This window comes from Salvia splendens, chromosome 5 (genome assembly GCF_004379255.2).
Source record: "Salvia splendens isolate huo1 chromosome 5, SspV2, whole genome shotgun sequence".
In the NCBI taxonomy this organism is placed as follows: Eukaryota; Viridiplantae; Streptophyta; class Magnoliopsida; order Lamiales; family Lamiaceae; genus Salvia; species Salvia splendens.
Window position 1 is genome coordinate 41216242 of NC_056036.1, and position 21299 is coordinate 41237540.

Consider the following 21299-nt stretch of genomic DNA (forward strand, 5'->3'; position numbering starts at 1 on the left):
GGTAACATTACCGTTTTAATTTTTTTTTATTAAATTCGAATTTTTTTAAAAAAATGATTTATTGCGTCAGCGTGACAAAGCCCACTCGCGGGCCGGCGAGTGGGCGTCACGCCTAGCGCCAGCGCGCGCCACGTCGCGCGTGGTGAGCTGGCGCGCCAGCCGTCTCGGCGAGAGCGGGACGCTGCAACGCGTCTCGCTGTCGTCTCGTCTCGGAGGGACGAGATACGAGACACCCGCGCGACGCGTTGCGGGTGCTCTTATTCTTTAATCTTCATGCTCAAAACAAACGTCTCAACACTAATAAGATGGATGGAGGGAGTACCAGTTTTGCCCCATGTCTTATGATATAGGAGTACTATTGTTTTGCTAATATTGGGCAATCGTTCTTCCTTCATATGATAATAAATAGTATAATGATCTAATATTACTATATGAGCATCCAAAATGACATTCACTGTGTATTCTTTTTGTATATTATTTACTATACTACGGATGAATTTCACTTAAAAAGGCTTGACTACTTAAATATGAATTATGATTATATATTTATATTCGTATAGGTCTTTCTTTTGTTTAATGATGGGAAAAACCATATTCACAATATCAGTTTTTACAATTAGATTCAACTTTCATTCAGTTTTGAAAAAAATACATGTTGATGTTGATTATATGGCATGTGAGTAGAGCATTATTTTATTGATGTACTATATGATATTTTCAAAGGGTAAATTGTCTCCATCTTTCAAAATTTGAATTATAAAACACTGTAAAAAGAGAATAATACTGTATATAAAAAAGAAAATGAAGAAACACAAAATGAAGATACATCTCCACAAAACACTATACCAATGCGCAACTTGTTGATTGAATCTCAATATTATATTAACAACGGCACAGATGTACAAGACAAATAAAAAAATGATCTATTATTAGTGATATTCTAAGCGATTAAACCATTTCTAAGATATAATTTGGAATATTCATGATAATTCTTCATAATAAATATGGCTTGTTTTTTAAAGTTAAAAAAATTGTGGAGTGCCACACCACATGAGAATACTTTTTCATTTTTATTTTAGATGTGGGAATACTTGGATGCATTGTAAGCTTAGAAAATACTAGGAAAAGAATTGACAAATACTACATAAATTACTTGATCAGCTGGTCTTTCAAACTAGAAACATGACCAATTTGAAGTACAAAAATGACTAAAACCACCTGCTTTCAATAAACTAAAACCTTGGTTTAACATCAAATTCTCTCAGTATAGGAGTATTATTCAAAGGCTAAAACTCAATACAAACGCAAACGGGTGAGTCGACTCATGGTGAAAATCAGGAGGAGCTTCTTACATGACCATTCCTCCATCAATGGTTAGCACCTGCACATGATAAAGAACCAATCTGGTTTTTAGCACTATAAAACGCCTTACCAAGACAGGTTTTGTGGGTGCCTTATTAGTGCAGTAAGGCTAAGTGGCTGATCGGTTACAAACCTGTCCAGTGATGTAGCTAGCGGCAGGGCTAAGGGCTAAGAATTCCACCAACCCAGCGACTTCCTCTGGTTGACCATACCTTCCTGAATTTGCATAGAGAAGCAGTTAGTAATTGTAAAATATTTTCATATCAACGTGACCTTGAGCAAGAGCAATTGCAATTATATTCACTACCATCGATCACAGCAGTCATCATGTTGATATGACTCACTAAATTAACCTTACATCCTAGAGTAAAAAAGCGTATAAATGAGTGTCTAGGCAATGATTAGACGGAGACGTGACATGGGTTTCCCAAAAACCTGTTCAATATGGCCAGGAAATAGATGAAAGATAGATGGAATCTGCCTCATGCTTGGCAAAGAGTATAAGTTCAGATGCATTTGAAACGATTAATGACATGTTTTGCAGTTTTCTTGTGTCGCAAAGAAAGGGAGAATGACATGTATGTCACTGATTAGGATCAGAGAAATCAACTGACCCAATGGGATGGCCTCCAATATCTTTTTCTCAAACTCTTCCCCGAGCTTAGAAGTCATATCAGATGCAATGAATCCAGGAGCAACGGCGTTCACCTGTTAATATGACCATACATTAATTTTCAAATTTCAGCATACAGCAGAGTGCAGATGCATACAATTGTAAAACACGTAACCATTTTAGCAAACTTACGGTAATATTTCTGCTTGAATATTCCTTGGCAACTGTCTTTGTTAGTCCAATAACCCCAGCTTTTGCAGCACTGTAGTTGGCTTGTCCGACATTTCCAACAAGACCAACGACAGATGAGATATTAATGATCCTTCCCTATAGGTTAAAAAAAATAAGATATTAATAACCTTCTTCCCTATAGAGAAAATATTGCATAAAAAATTGAAAACAAACTGCATAGTGGAATAGTAACTTACGGGTCACACAATTCTTTAGAACATTCTGAATGCAACAAAGATACCAAATAAGGAGTTGTCATAGCCAATTACGTGTAACTTCAGAGGTCTTGTACCACTACCCGCTAGCATAATATCATTACTAAAGAAGCCACAAAAAATAGAGTATACAAGTATGCTCGGCCAGAAACAAAGAGGATATATTTACAACAAGAAACGAGCTCATGGACACAACCAAACCATTGAGAAACTAAGTGTACTAGTTACCTTTTTCTTCCTCATCATAACCTTGGCAGCTGCCTGAAGAGAATGAAAGTATCAGAATTAAGTTCTATACAAGTTTCGGCATTAATATCAGCAGGCATAAAGGAGCTGTGGCAAATTGACCTGTGTGCATAGGAAAACTCCGGTAAGGTTCAGATCAATGACCTCCTGCCATTGAGATGTCTTCATTCTCATCAACAAACCATCCCTTGTAATTCCTGTGATTTGTTCACATTTTGAATGAAAACAACCAAAACATGAATTTACAACAAAAAAAAAGTGGATTCTTCAACTACCTGCATTGTTGATCAAAACATCTACAGTTCCCCATGCATCAACTGCCTGCCGGAGAGACATGATTGAGAGAATGATACATGCAGCATAAGGTGAAAAACAGAATAGGAGATTTTTCTCACAGTTTTTATCATGGAATCCACATCCGCTTCTTTGGAAACATCTCCCCCAAAAGTAAGAGCCTGTCCACCAAACGCCTCTATCTGCAATAAGAACCAATTATAAGAATAGAATTTACATTAAAGCAGTAAGAGCTCGGTATAACCAGTATACTTTGTTCGAATCCTGGTAGCATCATATTACAAATTATTATTTGCTCTTAAAGAGATCAGGTCTCCGAGATGCATGCACGTGTACTTCACAGGGATGGAGTGGGAAAGAAGGGAATACAGACATACCAAAACATACAAAGGATCTATATGAACATGAGATTTAAACATATACTTTCACGAAGAAATGATGATCAGTCACATTATACACTTACTACCACTCGACCATAACCTTTAAAAGGATTTTGAGGTCTGGGATAAAAAAAAATTGGATTTGAGAATCCTTTTCCAAAAATATAGTACTCCGTAACTTGTATAATAAGAAACTCAATAAAAATTCACAGATATTTTTTTGCAATCTTGAGTGAGTTTTGATGATATGGGTAGAAGGGTAGGAGTCACAACCCAGATATCTGGTATAACAAATAGTAGTTCTAAGAAGTACATTATGTATTCATATAAGAGGTAAGTTACCTCTTTGCAAACTTGTTCTGCCTCACTTGATGACCTGGCATAATTAACTAAAATCTGCAGCACATATTGCCTAATTAGTTCAAGAGACAATATAAGTGAAAGAGAATCCAAATCTCACAAATCCATACCATATGTCAAAGCAACATACAACTAGTATATTTAACCAGATGATAAACTATATTCAATTGACTCAGTAATCAGTAGTATCATATTCAACTAGATGATAAACTAGTATATTTGATTATTTATTCATCTAGCTGGATGAAAGCACAAAAGTTCCTCCCACAACAGTAGCCGGGCCAACAAAAACAAAGAAATTAAAAAGACACAGATAAAGTTACGAGTTCTCAGAGAATAGCTTGCTAAAAGAAACTATTCATATATTGCTCCTCTACTACAACTCAATCACAAGGCCATGTGAACTATAATCATCATTAATCACTAACAAATAACATCAATCCCTCTAATTGCAGAAAGCTGACGCAATAAAAATAGACGAACATCATAATGCAAACTTGTCCAGCAATGAAACAAATAACCCAACCTTGCAGCCAGCTTTCCCGAGAGCCAAAGCAACAGCTTTGCCGATTCCTCTGGAAGCTCCAGTAATAACAACAACAGGAGCTTCCACCTTCCGCGACGTTTCAGTAGCCACTTGTTCGGTAGTTGCGACGTGCGCCTTCATGCCTGCATTTATAACTCAATTAGACAACGATGAAAATCGAGATAAATAATTGACGCAGTAACCACCATTTTCTCCAACATTGCTTCTTCCCCTTTTACCACCAATTAAAACAATCAATTGATGATACGAATTCATAATTTTGAAGACATCGTCGATTCGAGCTGAATGAGGTAGACATTTCGAGCACGCGTACCTGAGGAAGGAGCGGCGCGAAGAAATCGGGTTTGCAGATCGAAGGAGCCTGGAAATTTAACCGGCAGAGAGACGTGGCTGAAATTGGAGAGTTTAGTGTGGGAAATCCCGGCGGCATTGAGGGAGAGGACGGAAGATCCGGCGGCGGAGGCGGCGGCCATCGTGGTTAGAAGGGCGGGGCGGAGGGGGAGAAGGAAACGAGAGGAAAGGAGAGTCGCCACTGAGGAAATATCACAAACAGATTGAGTGCCTTGTTTATATACGGAAAGGTGGGATTGGAAACTTGGGTATTTCCGCAGAGACTGTTGTCGATGAGAACTATGTCCATTTTATTGTGCCTTTACATAAAATAATTTGTTAATTATTGTTATTAAAAACTAGTAGTAAGTACAAATTTGTTACAAATAAAAAATACCAACACATTTTATCTAGAAATTGATATTTAGATGCGCAACAAATAAAGTAAAATATAAAAATAGAAAAAAAATACTAAAGTAAAATAAATGGAGAATGAATTACTTTATTAAATGTGTAATGTGGTTAAAATTTATCAAGAATAAAAATAGATGAATTATATTAAACAGACTAAAATATCATAATGAAACTATTTTTATAGCTAAAGTATATCTCAAATAAAAAGGCAACACTTGTTGTGATTAAAAGTAATTGTTGTGAAACAATATTCATTTTTATAAAAATTAATGTTTTAAGCGAAATTTATCGTTTGTTGGTTGACTTCTATCAATCATGGTAATTAAAAACAATAGATTAAATTGTAATTGTAACTTTATTAAATTCGCAATTGTCCCACAAGACTAATTTTCAATTAAATTAGTGGTGGTGTGGAAATGACTTTTTTTTATTCCTTATAGTGATTGCATTGCAACTCAATATGAGGTGATAAACCGAATTTGGGATTTGCTTTGATAAAGTGGTCTCATGGAATAATTACGGATGATAGTAAAATTACGATTTATGATTTAAATGACAATTTTTTCTTGCAACTCAACTAAAATTCTAGATTTTTTGTGAGGCTCAAGAATGCAATCACGTTTGAGATGAGATGAGATTCGATAAATTGTTCGAAATCATATTCAGTAGCCTTAAAATTAAATAATAAAAATAAATTGCAAAATTTGGAGTAGAAGCATTAATGTTTTCCCTGAACCTATTAAGTTAAGACTAATTTATTAATTCATAGACAATGTCTACGACATTAATATTGGTGAGCTAAATTTGAATTGAATATTCATCGTTTAACTATTAATTTGGTTTATATTATAGCATCTAGAAATATACAGTAGTAGATATTACTGTTAAAAGTAGGTTTTAGATAATTTGACCCATGTTTTTAGTAAATGAATTATAGCTTCATTGTTCAATACGTATTGCACATGATATTCATCAAACTGAACTTATGATATGATTCGTTCTAACATATCCAAACTGAGCTTATGATCTATGCTCTCGAAGACGAGAGAGACGAAAACTTGTAGTGTTCGTCCCAAAAGTACAACATTTAACTATGCTGCACGCACTTGTGGGCGTTTCTTGGAGTTATTCTTGGGGCGAACCTCGACGAAAGCCTTCTCCAAATCCTACAAACATTTTAACCTCACAATGAATTAATACACTTCCTCTTGCTCATAAATCAGAAATTGAATGTGACCGCGCTCTTACCTGACTATCCTCTACGTTTGATGGTTTTGCATCCCAGAGCCCCTCGAAGTTGTAATAAGATCTTGCTTTCTCATCCACAGCATGAACAATTAGCTTACCTATAATAAAGTCCCAGCTATCAATTTTTAGGCAAGATGCTTATGGTATAATAGATTCGTACTTCAATATCAAGCATCTCCTCTGGATTTCGCACTTATAATTTTAAACTTCACTATTATAAGTTACATACATGAGTATGGGAGATGAAATGAAGCAAACATGCACCACAGAGGATGAAAGAAGGCATACATGAGATGAAATAAAAAATTCCAAAGGTTCCTGGTAATGGAGTACTACTACTTCTCTTCCCTAATCCCAGATTCCCAGTATTTAATCTTATGAGCTTCAAGCCCATAATTTGAAAACTTGGATCACGCCCAAATGCCAGATTTAATCTTTTGAGCTTCAAGCCTTCAACAGTACATAGATTCATCTCACACTATAGTATAAAACCTAAAGCCAAACCAAAGGACCCAAAAACTTTGAACAAAATAAGGAAAGGAGTGATCTCACTCTACCTCTAATGTTTGTTTCGTCCTATTAAGAATGTGACCATTTTCTAGTTAGACCATACTGAAGTTACACATTGATATTTTCCCCTTAATTTTGCACTAAGGGGATACCGAAAGTATCAAGATCTCTGCATTTTACTACACGAACTATTGCCCTAGTTATGTAAATAGCTCAAACTGGGATCATAATCCAACTACCTCAGATAAAAAGAAACATTGGCTGTCAAGAAAAATATTTTCTAATAATTTGGCAGTAACAAGCAAAATTAAACATATTCCAAAATCACCAATTAGTATACCACCTTATTAAAACTTCTCAAACTAATATGTTTCTTTTACTCAGTGAAGTACATCAGATCCAAATCCCTTGCAACACTGAATTATCTATACATGAAACTCGTTCTCTAGCACCATCTAGTTTCATCCTGCTTGAGTAAAATGATTTTCAGATGAAAGCTAGCCCATTTGTTACCTATCACATAATGTCTATCAAGTCAATTGCTTTTGAGATACTGTCAGTTTGTCACCATGGATAATAGATGTACAGGAACGTTCTCAACTATATCACATATTTTTGGCCTATTCAAATTGTTCTTGACCACAAATGTAAAATGAGCAGCTCATGGTAGTACTAGGAGATCACCTATACGACAGAAATGCAAGAAATGAGTCAAATGACATAATCTTTAGAAATCATACACCTAAGTACGAGTATTCCTGAATACATTTACCCACAAAAGTCAAAACAAGATTTTTATTACTAATCCAGTTTCCTTTACTAATGGCAAGGCTTTTATTGAGTAGATGAATGTATGAGTAAATTCAAGGAGACGGGTTGAGGAAGAACAGAAACTATACCAGAGTCGATAACAATCCACTTTCCTCCCTCTTGCCCTACCACACTAGGCAGCAAGATCCTCTTTGCTCCTCGCTGCTTTTGCTTAACCTGCTCATTTGAACCCAAAAACATGTCAAATGCACGATTCCAGTTTTCTAGGCTACTTACTTGACTGAAATGAAAAGCAATCACCACTCGCATTATTTTCTATAAATCAAGATTTATAAGATGAACACTCTCAGTTTCTTGTAACAGAAGTTTTTATTAGGAGAATAGTCAAACAAATTCAGATAGCTTGGTTAGAAAAACGTGAGCGAAATTACGTAGAGTCCTACATAAACTACCAGCTCATCTTGATCAATGATTCATATATGTCTACTGTAAACCATGTTATAAAAGAAACAAAGTGCTTAACAAAAATGGTTTAACTTCGCGAGAAAAGCATGTGTCTGATAATCAAATCTACATTCATATGCACAAAAGGTAAACCTATTATCGAAAAAATCATGTTTTATCCGTATCACATCAATCTTCAAAATACAATAGCGCCGCTCATTTGAACGGATTAAAAAAGATGCCCGCGATATGCTTGAATTCAAACACAACCAAAATCATGTTGTGGTGGAAATTGGATCGATCGAACCTGCCTGGTAAATTAGGGCTTGGGAGATATTGCGGACGTGCCACGGAGATCGACCGGTGGCGATTACCATGTAATCGGCGAATTCAGAGCCTTTTGGCGCCGGAATAACCGTGACATCATCCGCTCTGACGTCTTGGAGTATTTTCTCAACTTCTGGCAAGCTCAGCAGCTCCTTGTTCTTCTCGACGCTGCTGAGGGCGGATGAAGAAAAATTACGGCTGAAAATGGGACTGGAAGAGGCTAGGTTTTTCAAGTGGTGAGAAATGGCGGAATGCGAAGATGATAGGGCTCCGCCGCGTAAAGCTGACCACATTGGTTGCGCCGTGTCGCCGGAATATCTAGGGATTCTACTGGAACGTATGTGAAAATTTGGGATTTTTTTATGTTAGTGTTACATTCAATTATTTATTTCTATTAATTCATTATAATTATTTTTAATTCTCATTTCTAAATTTATACTCTTATAAAATGTAAGTCATCAATTTCTCAAACAACCCAAAATATATATAGCAAATATTATAAATAATAAAAAAATAAGAATGGAAAATTACTAAAATTTTGAAATAATAGTATAAAATGTTTAGAACTATTTTGTCTCTCAAAAATAGACTCGCTAGTATTAATAAGTTCTTGTCAAACAAAAGCAAAAAAAATGTATTTCACTACACATTCTCGTCTCAAACTCTCAATCGCATACTTGTGTTTGTATCAATCCTAACTAATCCATATCGGTATTGTTCGGTTGTCATAACTAACTATCATATTAATCCATCTATAATTAAGTTGTGATATTATTTTAGTTAAAATATAGTGAATTGTGACTAATTATTATATGATTATTTATCTAGAATTAACTTGTAAGATTCAATTTCATGAACTAGCACAATATATATTTAATCACGAGATCTAATCTTACAAAATGAACAACCCATCTTGTATTATTGAGTGATCCAATTTTTTCTTGTATTTGTTTTAATTAAGTTATTATCATGTGACAAACGTACAAATGCAATTCATTGTGAATACCAACAAAGTTTCTTTACAAATAGATAACTATTTACTCAACCAAAGTTAAATATAATTTGTCAAATCAAATAAAAAGTTGTTTTTGTTGGAGAAATAATAACCATATACTACTCTATAGTATTTTTAGCGAGGTTTTACGAAACGTTCTTATCGATGTATGTTAGGTTTAATGTCATTTACTTACGATAAAATATACTAATATTTATTAGTTTTATAAGGTGTAATATATATGTATTGTAGTGATCACGAATATCTTATTTTCCACCTCGTGTGATCGTATAGTAGACCCGTTCATATTTGATGTAGTGTTGTGCATATTCGGCATTTAGTCGATAATCAGGTTTTAATACATTTGGTAAAGTTGCAATAGTTTTCAAAACAAAAAAATAAATAAAAAGTGAAAACTTACCAACCACGCCATCATATAATTGGAGTACTACATAAATGTATATAGATACAAACTTCAAAAGTTTATTTTAATTAACTTATATGTATGTAAAGGAAACAAGAATTAGATTTATTATCGGAATTGATTCGAAGTCTCTATCTTCATCCATCTCAATAGGTGAATAGACTATTGTGGTTTTTATTCAAATTAAAAGATGGACTAAATTTATCGAGATCAAGTTTGATAAATATGGATGTTCTAGAACTCATTACAATTTAGTACTCTATTTATCTATAATAATAGTCCACCATTTTAAGATTGTAGAGTAATGAACAATCCAAAAGCATAGACTTTATTATCAATCAAATCACAATCGTCTTTGTTTGGCTCGCCAATAATGGTCGATTACAACTAGCAATTATGAGATATTAGCAAAAGCCATGATTAATTAAATGCTAAGAAGTAGAAAGGCCACCAATGTATCCATTATGACCAATGCTTAGTTTGATAGTTATCACTAAAACAACCAATTAAAAAAAATGATTTTATAGCTAGCCTATTGTAAGAACAAGTTAAGACAACTTTGTCATCATTATCTTTCTAGATGTTGGCTTGTGGTCTATTCTTGACCTATAACTTAGAATTATGAATCCCTTTTTACATTGGCTTTGGTGATGATACAATTTCTTAGATAAATTATACTCCTATTGAAACGTGAATATTGGAAAAATTAGTGATTTGTATTCGCTTTGCAACAGTTTGTTATAATCTTATAATTAATTAAAATTTAAGCGCTGAATTTTTTTTGACACTTTACTTATCTAACACTATCGAATATTAATCAAAACAATATTATATTGCATACAATAAAGTGAGAAACGACAAACGAGATGGAAAATAGTGCAACAAATAAATTACTCTACATGATACAGACATCGTTTCGCTACCATTAATGTAACATTGTTTAGTTAATGTTCGGTAGTACTATACGTTATTGCTAAAGTTGTAGTATGAAATTTGTCCTAGCCTTAGATTGCTCTATAACTAGATTGCCCTAACATTAATTAGTCTTAGAATTTCCCATATTAAATTAGTTGAATTTATTCAAGATTAGTTATATCAGATGAGAAACACCAAAAATCATAAATTATGATTAAACACCAATCATACGTATTACTGTTGTCGTAAAATTCATACTAATATCCAAATCTAATTTGATGTATCAAATTGAACTATCATGGAGTATTTTTCTAATTTTAATTTTTTACAGTAAAAATATGTGTGTGTGAGAGACAGTGACATATGAACTGGAAATCTAGTGGAGAATGAACAGAATTGGTTCATAGATATGACTAGAATCACATGAACAAGGATAATTTTGATCTTGCTTTCTCTTTTGTTTCTGTTTCTTTTTTTAATTTTGGTTTTGATTTTGCTTTGGCCTCAGCTGCTGCTGTGGTGTGGTTGTGGCGGTGGTGCTACATTTCGCTTTCTCAATTCACAATCCACATCTCACGTGAAGCATAATCACACCTTTTCTTCTTCCTCTTGTGCTTTATCTTCTTCTTCTCCTTATGCTCTCAGGGTTTTCTTTCTGATCTCTGATATCTTTTGATCTACTCCAGCCCTCTCTAGATCCACGCACCTTTATTGCTCGCTGCTTCAGAAATTCTAGGGCTTCGCCAGTTAAATTTGGGTCTATTTCACACATTGGAGCTGTTAAATTAGAGGTGTTAAGCATTTTCTTGTTGAGGTGGCTTTTGAATTGGGTTTGGGGTTTTTACGTGAATTTCGTTTTAATCTGTGATTTGAGGTGGGGGTTTTGGGAAGTGAATAGGAATTGATCTCAATTTGATATGGCTGTTGAGAATGTGAAGTTGGATTTGGCTCTGTATGGTTGAGGAGGATGGAATTGAGTTTCATATTTCAGCAGCTAAACGGTTTCTGTGATTTTCACAATGTGTAGTTTTAGGTTTGAGTTTGTGAGGATTTGATTGAGATTCTATTCGGTGCGTTAGAGTTTAAGAGATTTTCATGATGTTTAGTTTTAGGTTTGGGTTTTTTGAGGATTTGATTGAGATTTTATAAGGCTTGTTTAAGTTTAATTGTGAGAGTATCGGGTATGCCTCCGTCACCTTCTGTTAGAGTTTCCCCGGGGAGGGAGATGAAGAGAGAGAATCACAAGAGAGGCAGCAGTTTTGGGAGTGGGATTCTCTTTCAAGAGAAGGATGAGGATCTTGCTCTGTTCAATGAGGTGCAGAACAAAGAAACTGATAATTTCTTGCTCCAGACGAATGATGACTTTGATGACATGTTTTGTAAGTTTTCGAACCTGTTTTGGCAATAGCACAGTGTGCGTTACTTGTTTAATGAATTCTTGCTGACATATGTGTCGATATTTACCATTTATGTTTCATAGCATCGAGGCCAAGACAGTTCTCCAATTTCAAGCTTGGAATATCCATTCCTGCTCGAGGGGAGAGTAGTGACCTGCTTAATGCAGAAGGAGATAAAAATGACTATGACTGGTAGGTTTCTCTATGCTTACGAATCTTGAGTAGCTTAGTCATGTTATCTTGATTGGTGTTTCATTTAAGAACAAGAATCACTGCTGAGTTTACTTTCTGGATTTATTTGAGTTAGTTCAGATTGTTTCTTTTGTTAGTCTATTTCTGTAACCACTCCATCTGGGAAACCGAAGATGCCAGTGCTACTGAACTGTGAAAGGATTAAATGAAGATAACTAGTAGTAATAAATAGGTCACATGATATGTAAAGTAATCTATTGATGTAAGCCGTAAGGCGTGAATAACTTTTTGCATACATCACTACATTTATTTGTTTTCAACTAATACGTGTTGTCATTATAGGTTAATAACCCCTCCTGAAACTCCTCTGTTTCCTTCTTTGGATGATGAGGCATCGACAGTTAGCCTTGCACCCAGAGGCAGGCCCAGGAGTCAACCTATTACAATCTCGCGATCATCCACGGTAAGATATCAAATATAGAAACAGCAATTAGATTATAAGTATCCTATCTATTCTTGTAATTTCGTATTGATGTCTGCAAATGGTTTCTGAATATGTTGAATTTTAGATGGAGAAGGGTTATAAGAGTGGCAGGACCAGTGCTAGTCCCCGTCGCCTTAGTCCATCTCCTCGGTCTGGTACTAGTCCATTGCAGTCTAAAAGCAGACCATTTTCTGCCACTCATTCCAGTCCACCTCCTGCTTTGCGACGTTCTTCTCCATCAAGGGGGCTGTCTCCCCCACCAAGTAAGCCAATACCTGCTCCAAGGAATAGAACACCGACACCTAGGAGAATGAGCACGGGTTCACCTGGTGCTACTGCACCTTCAAGGGCGAGAGGTGCCTCTCCCGTCAAGACAAGTCAGGGTAACTCTGCTTCACCTAAAATAAAAGCATGGCAATCTAACATCCCTGGGTTTTCCTTAGAGGCGCCTCCTAATCTTCGCACCTCACTGGCTGATAGGCCAGCATCATATGTCAGAGGTTCCTCACCAGCCTCGAGAAATGGGTCCAGATCTGCTAGACAGTCTATTTCCCCAACTGCCTCAAGAAGTGTCGGTTCATCTTATAGTCATGAAAGGGATCAATTTAGCTCCTACAGCAGAGGCTCAGTTGCATCATTTGGTGATGATGATGCAGACTCACTACAATCTGTGCCTATCAGCACCTCTGGCCGCTCAGTTCCTAGAAGCATAGGTAGATCCCCAAATAATAAAACCATGGGCTTTTCCAAGAAACCTACCAAAACCTTGTCAAATTCTGCTCCCAAAAGATCATTCGACTTGGCACTTCGACAAATGGTAAACATCTTTCCTTTGTTGATGCTATTCTAGATTCTACTTATGGATTCATTTGCTTCCAAGCTTTTGTCTGTAGTTTACTCACTACTGTGCTAAATGGCAATTGCTTCTTGATTGATAAATCACTGGACCTTGTTTTCCTTATTGAGATGTGCGTCTCCTAAGGAATCATTTTTCGATACTCATATGTTCATTTCAGCATGTGCTTTGGAATTACAATAGTTGATTAATTTGTAGTATTATATTAATAATACATTACTAAATTTATCAACTTTAAGGATTGCCTTCATTTCAGTTTGTTCATAACATTTTGATTATTCTAGGTGTTTCAAGATATGAAATGCCCTCTACTCCAAGTCGGGCAGGGCGTGATTATCGAATTTCTCGTGACTGATTATGTTCAAATTACTCACACTACCTTTATCTGACATATCCATATGCATCATGCAGGATAGGAAGGTTCCACAGAATATGTTCAGACCCCTGCTGTCCAGTGTCCCCAGTTCAACATTTTGTGCAGGGAAAGCAAGTACACATCATCGTGCTCTGACATCAAGAAATTCTTCAATCACAACTAGCAGTAATGCCAGTTCCGATCAAGGAACAAGTGGCGCACTTGATACTGAAGAAAATGAGCAAAACCAGGATGATGTGACCAGTGACTTTGTGAAGGGACGGTACCCAACTATGCAACACGAAGTATTTGAGGAGGTGTCGGGATATCAGGATGCGGAAGATGGTAACCCCGCTAGAGTTATTTCTCTGTCAGATACTGCTGAGAGTAGCAGCCAACTTGACACTTCTGCTGATGTAATCTTGGATGGGAAATATGACTACTCCGATGTTGATGGGACTTCAGATATGGAAGTATGCTCTGGATGCAGTGACATGTTTCCTTCAAGTGAATTGGTAAAGGAAGGTCACCTATGGTTCTGTCTGGAATGCATTAGTTTGAAAACAAATTCAATGGAAACCCTCCCAGTGACAACAGTAAAGAGAGATAAGGAAATTGCAGAAGCCATTGTTCACGATGGTGAGTGTGGATGGCATGACGTTTTGGACCAATCTGTCTCAATTCAAGAATCAGTACCAGTTATTGGTGCTGGTGAAACAGAGATGCACCACCTCGACTCTACGGCAATTGATGATCAATATTCAAAGACCGAGCGTGGCATGGATCACGAAGTATTGCAATCTGAGAAGAGGGAGCTTATGGTCACCAGCCAGCAAGAGATAGTTGGAGCTGTGGAATTTCACTCCAGCCACCAACAATTACACCAGTCTGGTATCTGTTCAACTTCAGAAGCTGATGTTTCCGAAGGTACAGGTATATCATTGCTTCTGAAGTCATCAAGTAGCAGTAAAGGACATCTCATCCAAAGCAGGAGTTTCACCGCAAGTAACATTTGTTATGATGATTTCTCTTATGTGAGGGATAGCGTAAATAGTATGAGAAGCTCCGGTGGGTATAGTAATGCATCTGTATCATCCTCCACTGATCTGGGATCTTCTAGGCAAACTGAGGCACGTATTCGTCGGCAATCAAGTGGCCAGAGATCTGACATTGAAAATTACAGATATGAAATTCCTATGAAGCATAAACGCTCCATCTCCTCTTTGTCTGGTGGTGCGTCAGCTCTTGGATCCCAGGTCCGAAGTACAACACCAAGTTGCCTAGGGGATAGTTTTGAGCTAGCGTCTTCCGACAAGGATAGGGAGGTTCATGGGGTAACATATCCAGTTCCTCCTAACCAGTCACTGCCCTCTGAAAAAGAAGCAGAAAGTACATGCACGGATTTGGAAAGCAGTCTAACCCTCAAGGTTTCTGCAGAATTATCGAGTGATTTGATGAATATCCATTCAGAAGGTAGTCCGAAGGAGTCAATTCTTGCTTCTGAAGAGCTAGTATCACATGGGAGCGGTACAGATGAATCCAGTAACGAAGAAACAGCAGCTACACAGTTACAGACTTCTGCCCGAGGGGAAGACATGCAAAGCTCTTGTAATGACATGGTGGATGTCACGGAAGTTCCTCATATGAGTTCTTTGAATGATATATCTGAAATGGAAATTCAGAATTCTGGTATTTTATCTTGTGACTCACAATCTGATGTTGATTCCACAAATTCGAAGACATTAACAAATGAGTTACTGGAGCCTTCTGTCTCAGTGGAACAAAATGATATTATGACAGAAACTACGGAAGAATTTGACATCCCTGTTCCTGTAAATTGTGTCCTTGGTATGTGCATCTTACATTCCTAAATGTTGTGTAGTATCTTAGTCTGCCCCTTTTTTTATGCTTGAGCTTCTTCTTTTGCCTTTTCTTTTGTGACATAGTCGTTACACAAATATTATAAAACTGGTAATATTGACTGGGAGATGTTTTTAAGCCTTAAGCTTCAATAATAATATTCTAATAATATTCTAAAACTTGTGTTTGATCTTATCTGAAAAATTCCTGAGGTGTGTTTTCCTGTATATTCTAGTTGAATTTTGTACTGGATCACATAAGGTTAACTGAATTTGTATTATTAGGATCTCTAACTTCTGTTGTGAATTTCAGAAGATTTTACCATTGCACGAGAAGACGTTGGTGGAGCAAACTCTAGAAGCCTGACCCTCGAGGAAGCAACAGACGCAATCCTCTTCTGCAGCTCCATTGTCCACAATCTGGCATATGAAGTGGCAAATATAGCCATAGAGAAGGAGAACTTGTCTCTGGAAGTCGCGAGACCAACAGTGACAGTGGTTGGCAAACCCAACCCCGACAGAAGGGAGATGCGATCAAGGCCACTGGGTAAACGCAGTTCCAAAGCCCAAAAGGCTCGCCAGAGAAGATTGGAGACAGAGCCAAAGCCAAGGCCCGTGACTCCTGAAAGGGAAGAAAAATTTAGTCCACGCATCGTGAGATCTCCTGGCAAGAAGGGCGAGGCCACCACACATCCTCCTCCGAAGCTGGAGTCAAAGTGCAACTGCACCATCATGTGAAGCCCAAGACGGTAACCACGTTTGTTTAATAGGTTTGATTTTGTTGATGCTAATTGTTTATTAAAGAGATGATGATATTAGAGGCAATCCTTTTTGTAGAGTTGCAGTTTTTATTAGGCTGATAATAGTGTGGGTTTTTATTCTTGTTAGTGCTTGGTATAGGTTGATTCTTTTTGTGGTGATCCAGACCAGAACAGTGCATTCAGACAATTATTCTTGGCCATTGTAATTGTAGCTATTTGTTTTGGTTGTAATGCCATTTTATTCAATAAAGACGCGCGTGCAGGTTGGAATGTATGTTTGTATTCTTTCCAAGTATATGTTCATTCATTAGCCGTCTCTTAATGAGTAAATCTGCACTTTTTTATCTAAGTATTGTGTAACATTGATTGTAGATGGAGAAGATCATCAAAAATTTCGGTAAAAATAGTACTTCTTCCGTCCCTGAAAATTTGTCACTTATTTCGATTTTCGTCCGTCCCTAAAAATTTGTGACCTTTCACTTTTATCATATTTGGCAGTAGACCCCACATTCTACTAATTCATATTCACTAACATTTTATTATAACTTATAAAAGTAAAACTCACGTGTCATTTACTTTTTCAACCTACTTTTTATTACTTCCTCCGTCCCGCTTAAGATGACACGTTTTCCTTTTTAGTTTGTCCCCAACTAAGATTACACATTTACTTTTTTGAAAACACTCTCTCCAATTAATACACCGAACTACTTTTTATCACTTCTATTAAAATATTCATCTTTCTTTCTCTCTTTATTTTAATACTTACATCCACATTTTCTCACTCCAATTAAACACTTTAACTAATAACTCCTAAAATCCCGTCCCGGCCAAGAAATATGCCATCATAGTCGGGACAGAGGGAGTACATTTCTTAAAACCCGTGTTAGATCAAATGTGAAATTGTAAGGAACGTAGGGAGTATATTAGATACACAATTGACGGATGATAGTGCAGAGAGTGCATGTTTAATGAAGGATTTTGATTAGGTGTGATACAACATATGCATAAGAAGAAGAGGACTTTTGCTACATATTTTCATTTCACATTATGCTTATAATATTATAAGCATAATGTGAAGGACCACAAGAAGTCTTGAAGAAGAACTAATTGGCTCTCTGTTATGGATTTGGTTCTTAATCTAAGTTTAGTTATTTGTTCTAGATCCTTCTTGTAGATGCTATATATATCCTGTAATGTGTAGACACCTACTTTGATCTATGAAAACAGTCTCAAGCCTATATTCTATTTTGTGCTACAATATTCTCAATCTTTATTCACTCTTTTCAATGGCTTTCCACATTCTTCTTTATGGTATCAGAGCAGGATAAAATCCTGACTCTATTACCTTTAATTTTCTCCAGCCAAGAGAAGTTCTACCTTCAGTTCTCCTTTCAATCAAGCAAGAGACACACCTACTTTAATCTCTACAAATGCTCAAACTCCTTGTCATAACAATGTTTCTAAGTCCAGTTCTGTCTTAGATATTGATTTGTGGCATAGAAGGCTTGGGCATCCTAGTTCAGATATTGTTAAGGTTACCCTAAATAGTTGTCATGTTCCTTACTCTCCAATGAAATCGTCTTCTTTGTGTCACTCATGTTGTGTTTCAAAAGCTCACATATTACCATACACTGCTTCTCAGTCAGAGTACAATTCACCTTTAGCTCTTGTCCACAGTGATCTTTGGTGCCCTTCCCCCCATCATTTCTAGAAATGGATTTCTATACTATGTATCATTTGTGGATCATTTCAGTAGATTCACATGGATTTACTTGTTACAACGAAAGAATGATGTAGCTGATGTGTTTAAAACAGTTCAAAGTCATGTCTGAAAATCAATTTTCCACCAAACTTAAGCCTTTTCAATCTGTTTGGGGGGGGGGGGGGATTCCAAGCATTGTCCTTTTTTAAGGAATGTGGTATTGTACACAGAGTCTCTTGTCCTCATACACCACAATAAAACGGACTTGCAGAGAGAAAGCATAGACACATCGTTGAAACGGATCTAGCTCTTCTCTCACAAGCTTCTCTTCCTCACAAGTTCTGGGATGATGCCTTTATCACTGCTGTGCACCTCATCAATCTCATGGCAACCAAAGTCATTAATAACCTCTCACCTTTTGAGAAACTATATTCCACCAAGCCTGACTACACCACTCTCAAAGTGTTTGGGTGCCTGTGTTATGCTTTCTTGAGGCCCTATAACAAGCACAAATTGAATTACAGATCTGATAAAGTGGTGTTTCTTGGATGTAGTCCTTCACATAAAGGATACAAAGCTCTTATTCCTGGTGGGAAGGTGATAGTGACTAGAGACATTGTCTTTGATGAACATTGTTTTCCTTTTCAGTCACATATTTCTGATATTTCTAATTTAGCCGTCAACAAAAATTCTGTAGATCCAGTAGACTCTTCTCTTAATCATTTTCCCACACCTCCTATTATCATTGATAATTCCTCTCTGACTCATACTCTAGATCATGTCCCACATGATGCACATAATATTGCTCCCTCATCATCACCTTCTAATTCAACCTGTTCTACTAACTCCTCTTCATCTCCTGCTCAGATTCATGATTCTGCTTCCCCTGATATTTCCACTTCTAACAACTCTGATCATGATCATATTCCTCCTATATCTTCTCCACATGATGATGATAGTCAAACACCCCATCCCACTCATCACATGACCACAAGATCAAAGGCTGGAGTTTTCAAGCCTAAGGTTTATTCTGTTTCTATTTCTCCCTACCTCATTCCCAAATCTGCCCTTGAAGCTATTCTTCTTCCTTTTTGGAAAGCTGCTATGCTCACTGAGTTTTTAGCTCTCCTTAAAAACCATACATGGATTTTGAATACACTCCCACCTGGTAAAAACCTCATAGGCTGCACTTGGGTTTTTAAACTGAAACTTCATCTTTTTGGGGAAATTGCTAGACATAAAGCTAGATTGGTTGCTCAAGGTTTCTCTCAACAATCGGGCTTTGACTTCAATGAGACTTTTAGTCCAGTTGTGAAACCTACCACCATTAGACTTATACTTAGTCTGGCTATCACTCTTGGTTGGTCAGTGACTTATTTAGATGTCAACAATGCATTCTTGAATGGTGAGTTGAAGGAAGACATATACATGAAACAACCTTTTGGTTTTGAACAAGGTGGTCCTCATTTGGTATGCAAGCTTAATAAAGCTATCTATGGACTTAAGCAGGCTTCAAGAGCCTGATTCCTCACTGTTCACTCAGTCATTCTTTCTCTTGGTTTCTCTCAATCGAAGGCCGATGCTTCAATGTTTTCCAGACATATAGGAGATGAAGTTATCTATCTTCTCATCTACGTAGATGATATGTTGATCACTGGGAATTCTTCTTCAATCAAGACAGTCATATCTCAGTTGAATTCTAATTTTTCCTTGAAAGATCTTGGGGAGGTAAGTCTATTTCTTGGTGTTGAGGTTGTAATTCTAATTTTTCCTTGAAAGATCTTGGGGAGGTAGGTCTATTTCTTGGTGTTGAGGTTGTTAAGACAGATTCTGATTTACATCTTTGTCAGTCAACTTACATTAAATGTCTTTTAAAGAAAGCAAATATGGAGGGAGCTAAATGAAGCTATGATTCTAGTTGTAACACTCGGAAGATTTTTAATCTTCACCCGTTCTTTAGAAAGCATTAAGTGTTGTAACCTGCATGTGGTAAAAGGTTAAGTTTTGACTTTAATGATTCTTAGAAACTTCGAGGAGGTGGGTATTCCAAGATACCTGGAAAAGAATCACCTATGTAAGTGAAGAAGTGTGGGCCGCTTCAACATGTGAATCACTTATGAATCTAAAGTGGTGTTCCATGGCCAGTAAAGGACACAAACATGAGAACTGATGAGTTTGTAAATAATATTGTGCCAATATTATTGTCTCGGTATACACCAAGGAGAAATGGTTCAAGGCATCACGTCCACCAGGCCACCGGTATGCCCGATAGTGTTGACTATGAAAGTTCAAAGTCCCAAGCTACTATTCCAAATGCAATATTGTTTCTCGATGATTGAGCAAAGAGTCTGCATGCATGCATACACGGCTTGTGTTGGTTTGAGCTTGCAGTGCTCTAACCAATGTGGGGGATTATTGAAAACGTGTTATATTTGAAAGGTTTCAAGCTATTCACTTTCAAGTCCTTTGGTCTTTCATGTTCTTGTAACCTCCATTGTGTTAATTTTGTGGTTTATGGTGGTTAATTCCATGACCTTCCATGTCCACATTTGATGCCTATAAAAGACATGGGGTTGTAGAGAGATTTTATACCACAACAAGCATTTTCACTCCTCTCTCTAGTTATCTACATCATAGTGTGCATTCTAGGAGCATTGTCTAGCTCGATTCTCGGAACTCCATCAAGTTCGCCGGTGCCTAGCGTGTTTGAGGTGCTTCTACATGCTAGGAGGAAGTCGTTTTATCTTTGGGGCAATACACCATTCCGTTCAGTGAGCACTAGCCGGGGTGTAATTTGTCTTGCGGAAAGAGGGCTTCCCTCGACTCGACTTATTGTTGGTTTGTTTTATTTTATTTCCGTTGTAATTTCCATTCCACTTGTTGTTATTTTCCTTGGATTATAATAGTTAGAGTACCACCTGTACAAGGCTTGCGAATTTTATCCAATTATTTTCTAACAATCACGAAGATCCGTTGCAAAAATAATTGTCAACCGTTTGTTAGTTAAGTTAAACACGCAGCTGCTGTATAACTTCCCAAGATCTGCTTTGAAATTGAGAAGAAAAAAA

The 21299-nt window shown here is 36.7% G+C and overlaps 3 protein-coding genes across 4 annotated transcripts; 1 reads left to right on the forward strand and 2 right to left on the reverse strand.

The window, feature by feature from the left end:
• Window positions 1-1130: 1130 nt before the first annotated feature.
• On the reverse strand, window positions 1131-4870 carry LOC121802991 (3-oxoacyl-[acyl-carrier-protein] reductase 4-like). The gene is made up of 11 exons (XM_042202691.1): window positions 4562-4870; window positions 4228-4370; window positions 3684-3737; window positions 3063-3143; window positions 2943-2988; window positions 2770-2864; window positions 2650-2682; window positions 2168-2302; window positions 1977-2070; window positions 1496-1578; window positions 1131-1381 (listed from the first exon to the last, which is right to left on the reverse strand). Exons 1-11 carry the CDS (start codon window positions 4719-4721, stop codon window positions 1349-1351), a joined length of 957 nt encoding a protein of 318 aa, XP_042058625.1. The 5' UTR covers window positions 4722-4870; the 3' UTR covers window positions 1131-1348.
• A 1017-nt stretch (window positions 4871-5887) lies between these two features.
• On the reverse strand, window positions 5888-8661 carry LOC121805316 (protein Iojap-related, mitochondrial-like). Its single transcript, XM_042205122.1, has 4 exons — window positions 8277-8661; window positions 7650-7737; window positions 6241-6338; window positions 5888-6158 (listed from the first exon to the last, which is right to left on the reverse strand). The coding sequence occupies exons 1-4, from the start codon at window positions 8583-8585 to the stop codon at window positions 6084-6086; spliced, it is 570 nt and encodes a 189-aa protein (XP_042061056.1). The 5' UTR covers window positions 8586-8661; the 3' UTR covers window positions 5888-6083.
• Window positions 8662-10861: 2200 nt separating this feature from the next.
• Window positions 10862-16803, forward strand: LOC121801846. Of its 2 annotated transcripts, none has more exons than XM_042201280.1 (6): window positions 10862-12004; window positions 12106-12214; window positions 12557-12677; window positions 12784-13515; window positions 13966-15757; window positions 16085-16803. In XM_042201280.1, exons 1-6 carry the CDS (start codon window positions 11809-11811, stop codon window positions 16504-16506), a joined length of 3372 nt encoding a protein of 1123 aa, XP_042057214.1. In that variant the 5' UTR covers window positions 10862-11808; the 3' UTR covers window positions 16507-16803. The 2 variants fall into 2 exon arrangements, with proteins under 2 accessions (XP_042057214.1, XP_042057212.1); XM_042201278.1 differs by having other exon boundaries at window positions 10866-12004; window positions 16082-16803.
• The last annotated feature ends 4496 nt before the right edge of the window (window positions 16804-21299 follow it).

Coding starts and splice junctions, on each gene's coding strand:
- LOC121801846 (XM_042201278.1), top strand. CDS start 11,809: ATGCCTCCGTCACCTTCTGTTAGAGTTTCCCCGGGGAGGGAGATGAAG. Junction 12,215..12,556: donor GATAAAAATGACTATGACTG/GTAGGTTTCTCT, acceptor TTGTCATTATAG/GTTAATAACCCCTCCTGAAA. Junction 13,516..13,965: donor ACTTGGCACTTCGACAAATG/GTAAACATCTTT, acceptor TGCATCATGCAG/GATAGGAAGGTTCCACAGAA.
- LOC121805316 (XM_042205122.1), bottom strand. CDS start 8,585: ATGTGGTCAGCTTTACGCGGCGGAGCCCTATCATCTTCGCATTCCGCC. Junction 6,339..7,649: donor GTGGATTGTTATCGACTCTG/GTATAGTTTCTG, acceptor ACTTTATTATAG/GTAAGCTAATTGTTCATGCT. Junction 6,159..6,240: donor CAAACGTAGAGGATAGTCAG/GTAAGAGCGCGG, acceptor AAATGTTTGTAG/GATTTGGAGAAGGCTTTCGT.
- LOC121802991 (XM_042202691.1), bottom strand. CDS start 4,721: ATGGCCGCCGCCTCCGCCGCCGGATCTTCCGTCCTCTCCCTCAATGCC. Junction 2,683..2,769: donor GAGTTTTCCTATGCACACAG/GTCAATTTGCCA, acceptor CATTCTCTTCAG/GCAGCTGCCAAGGTTATGAT. Junction 2,071..2,167: donor ATTCAAGCAGAAATATTACC/GTAAGTTTGCTA, acceptor TCATATTAACAG/GTGAACGCCGTTGCTCCTGG.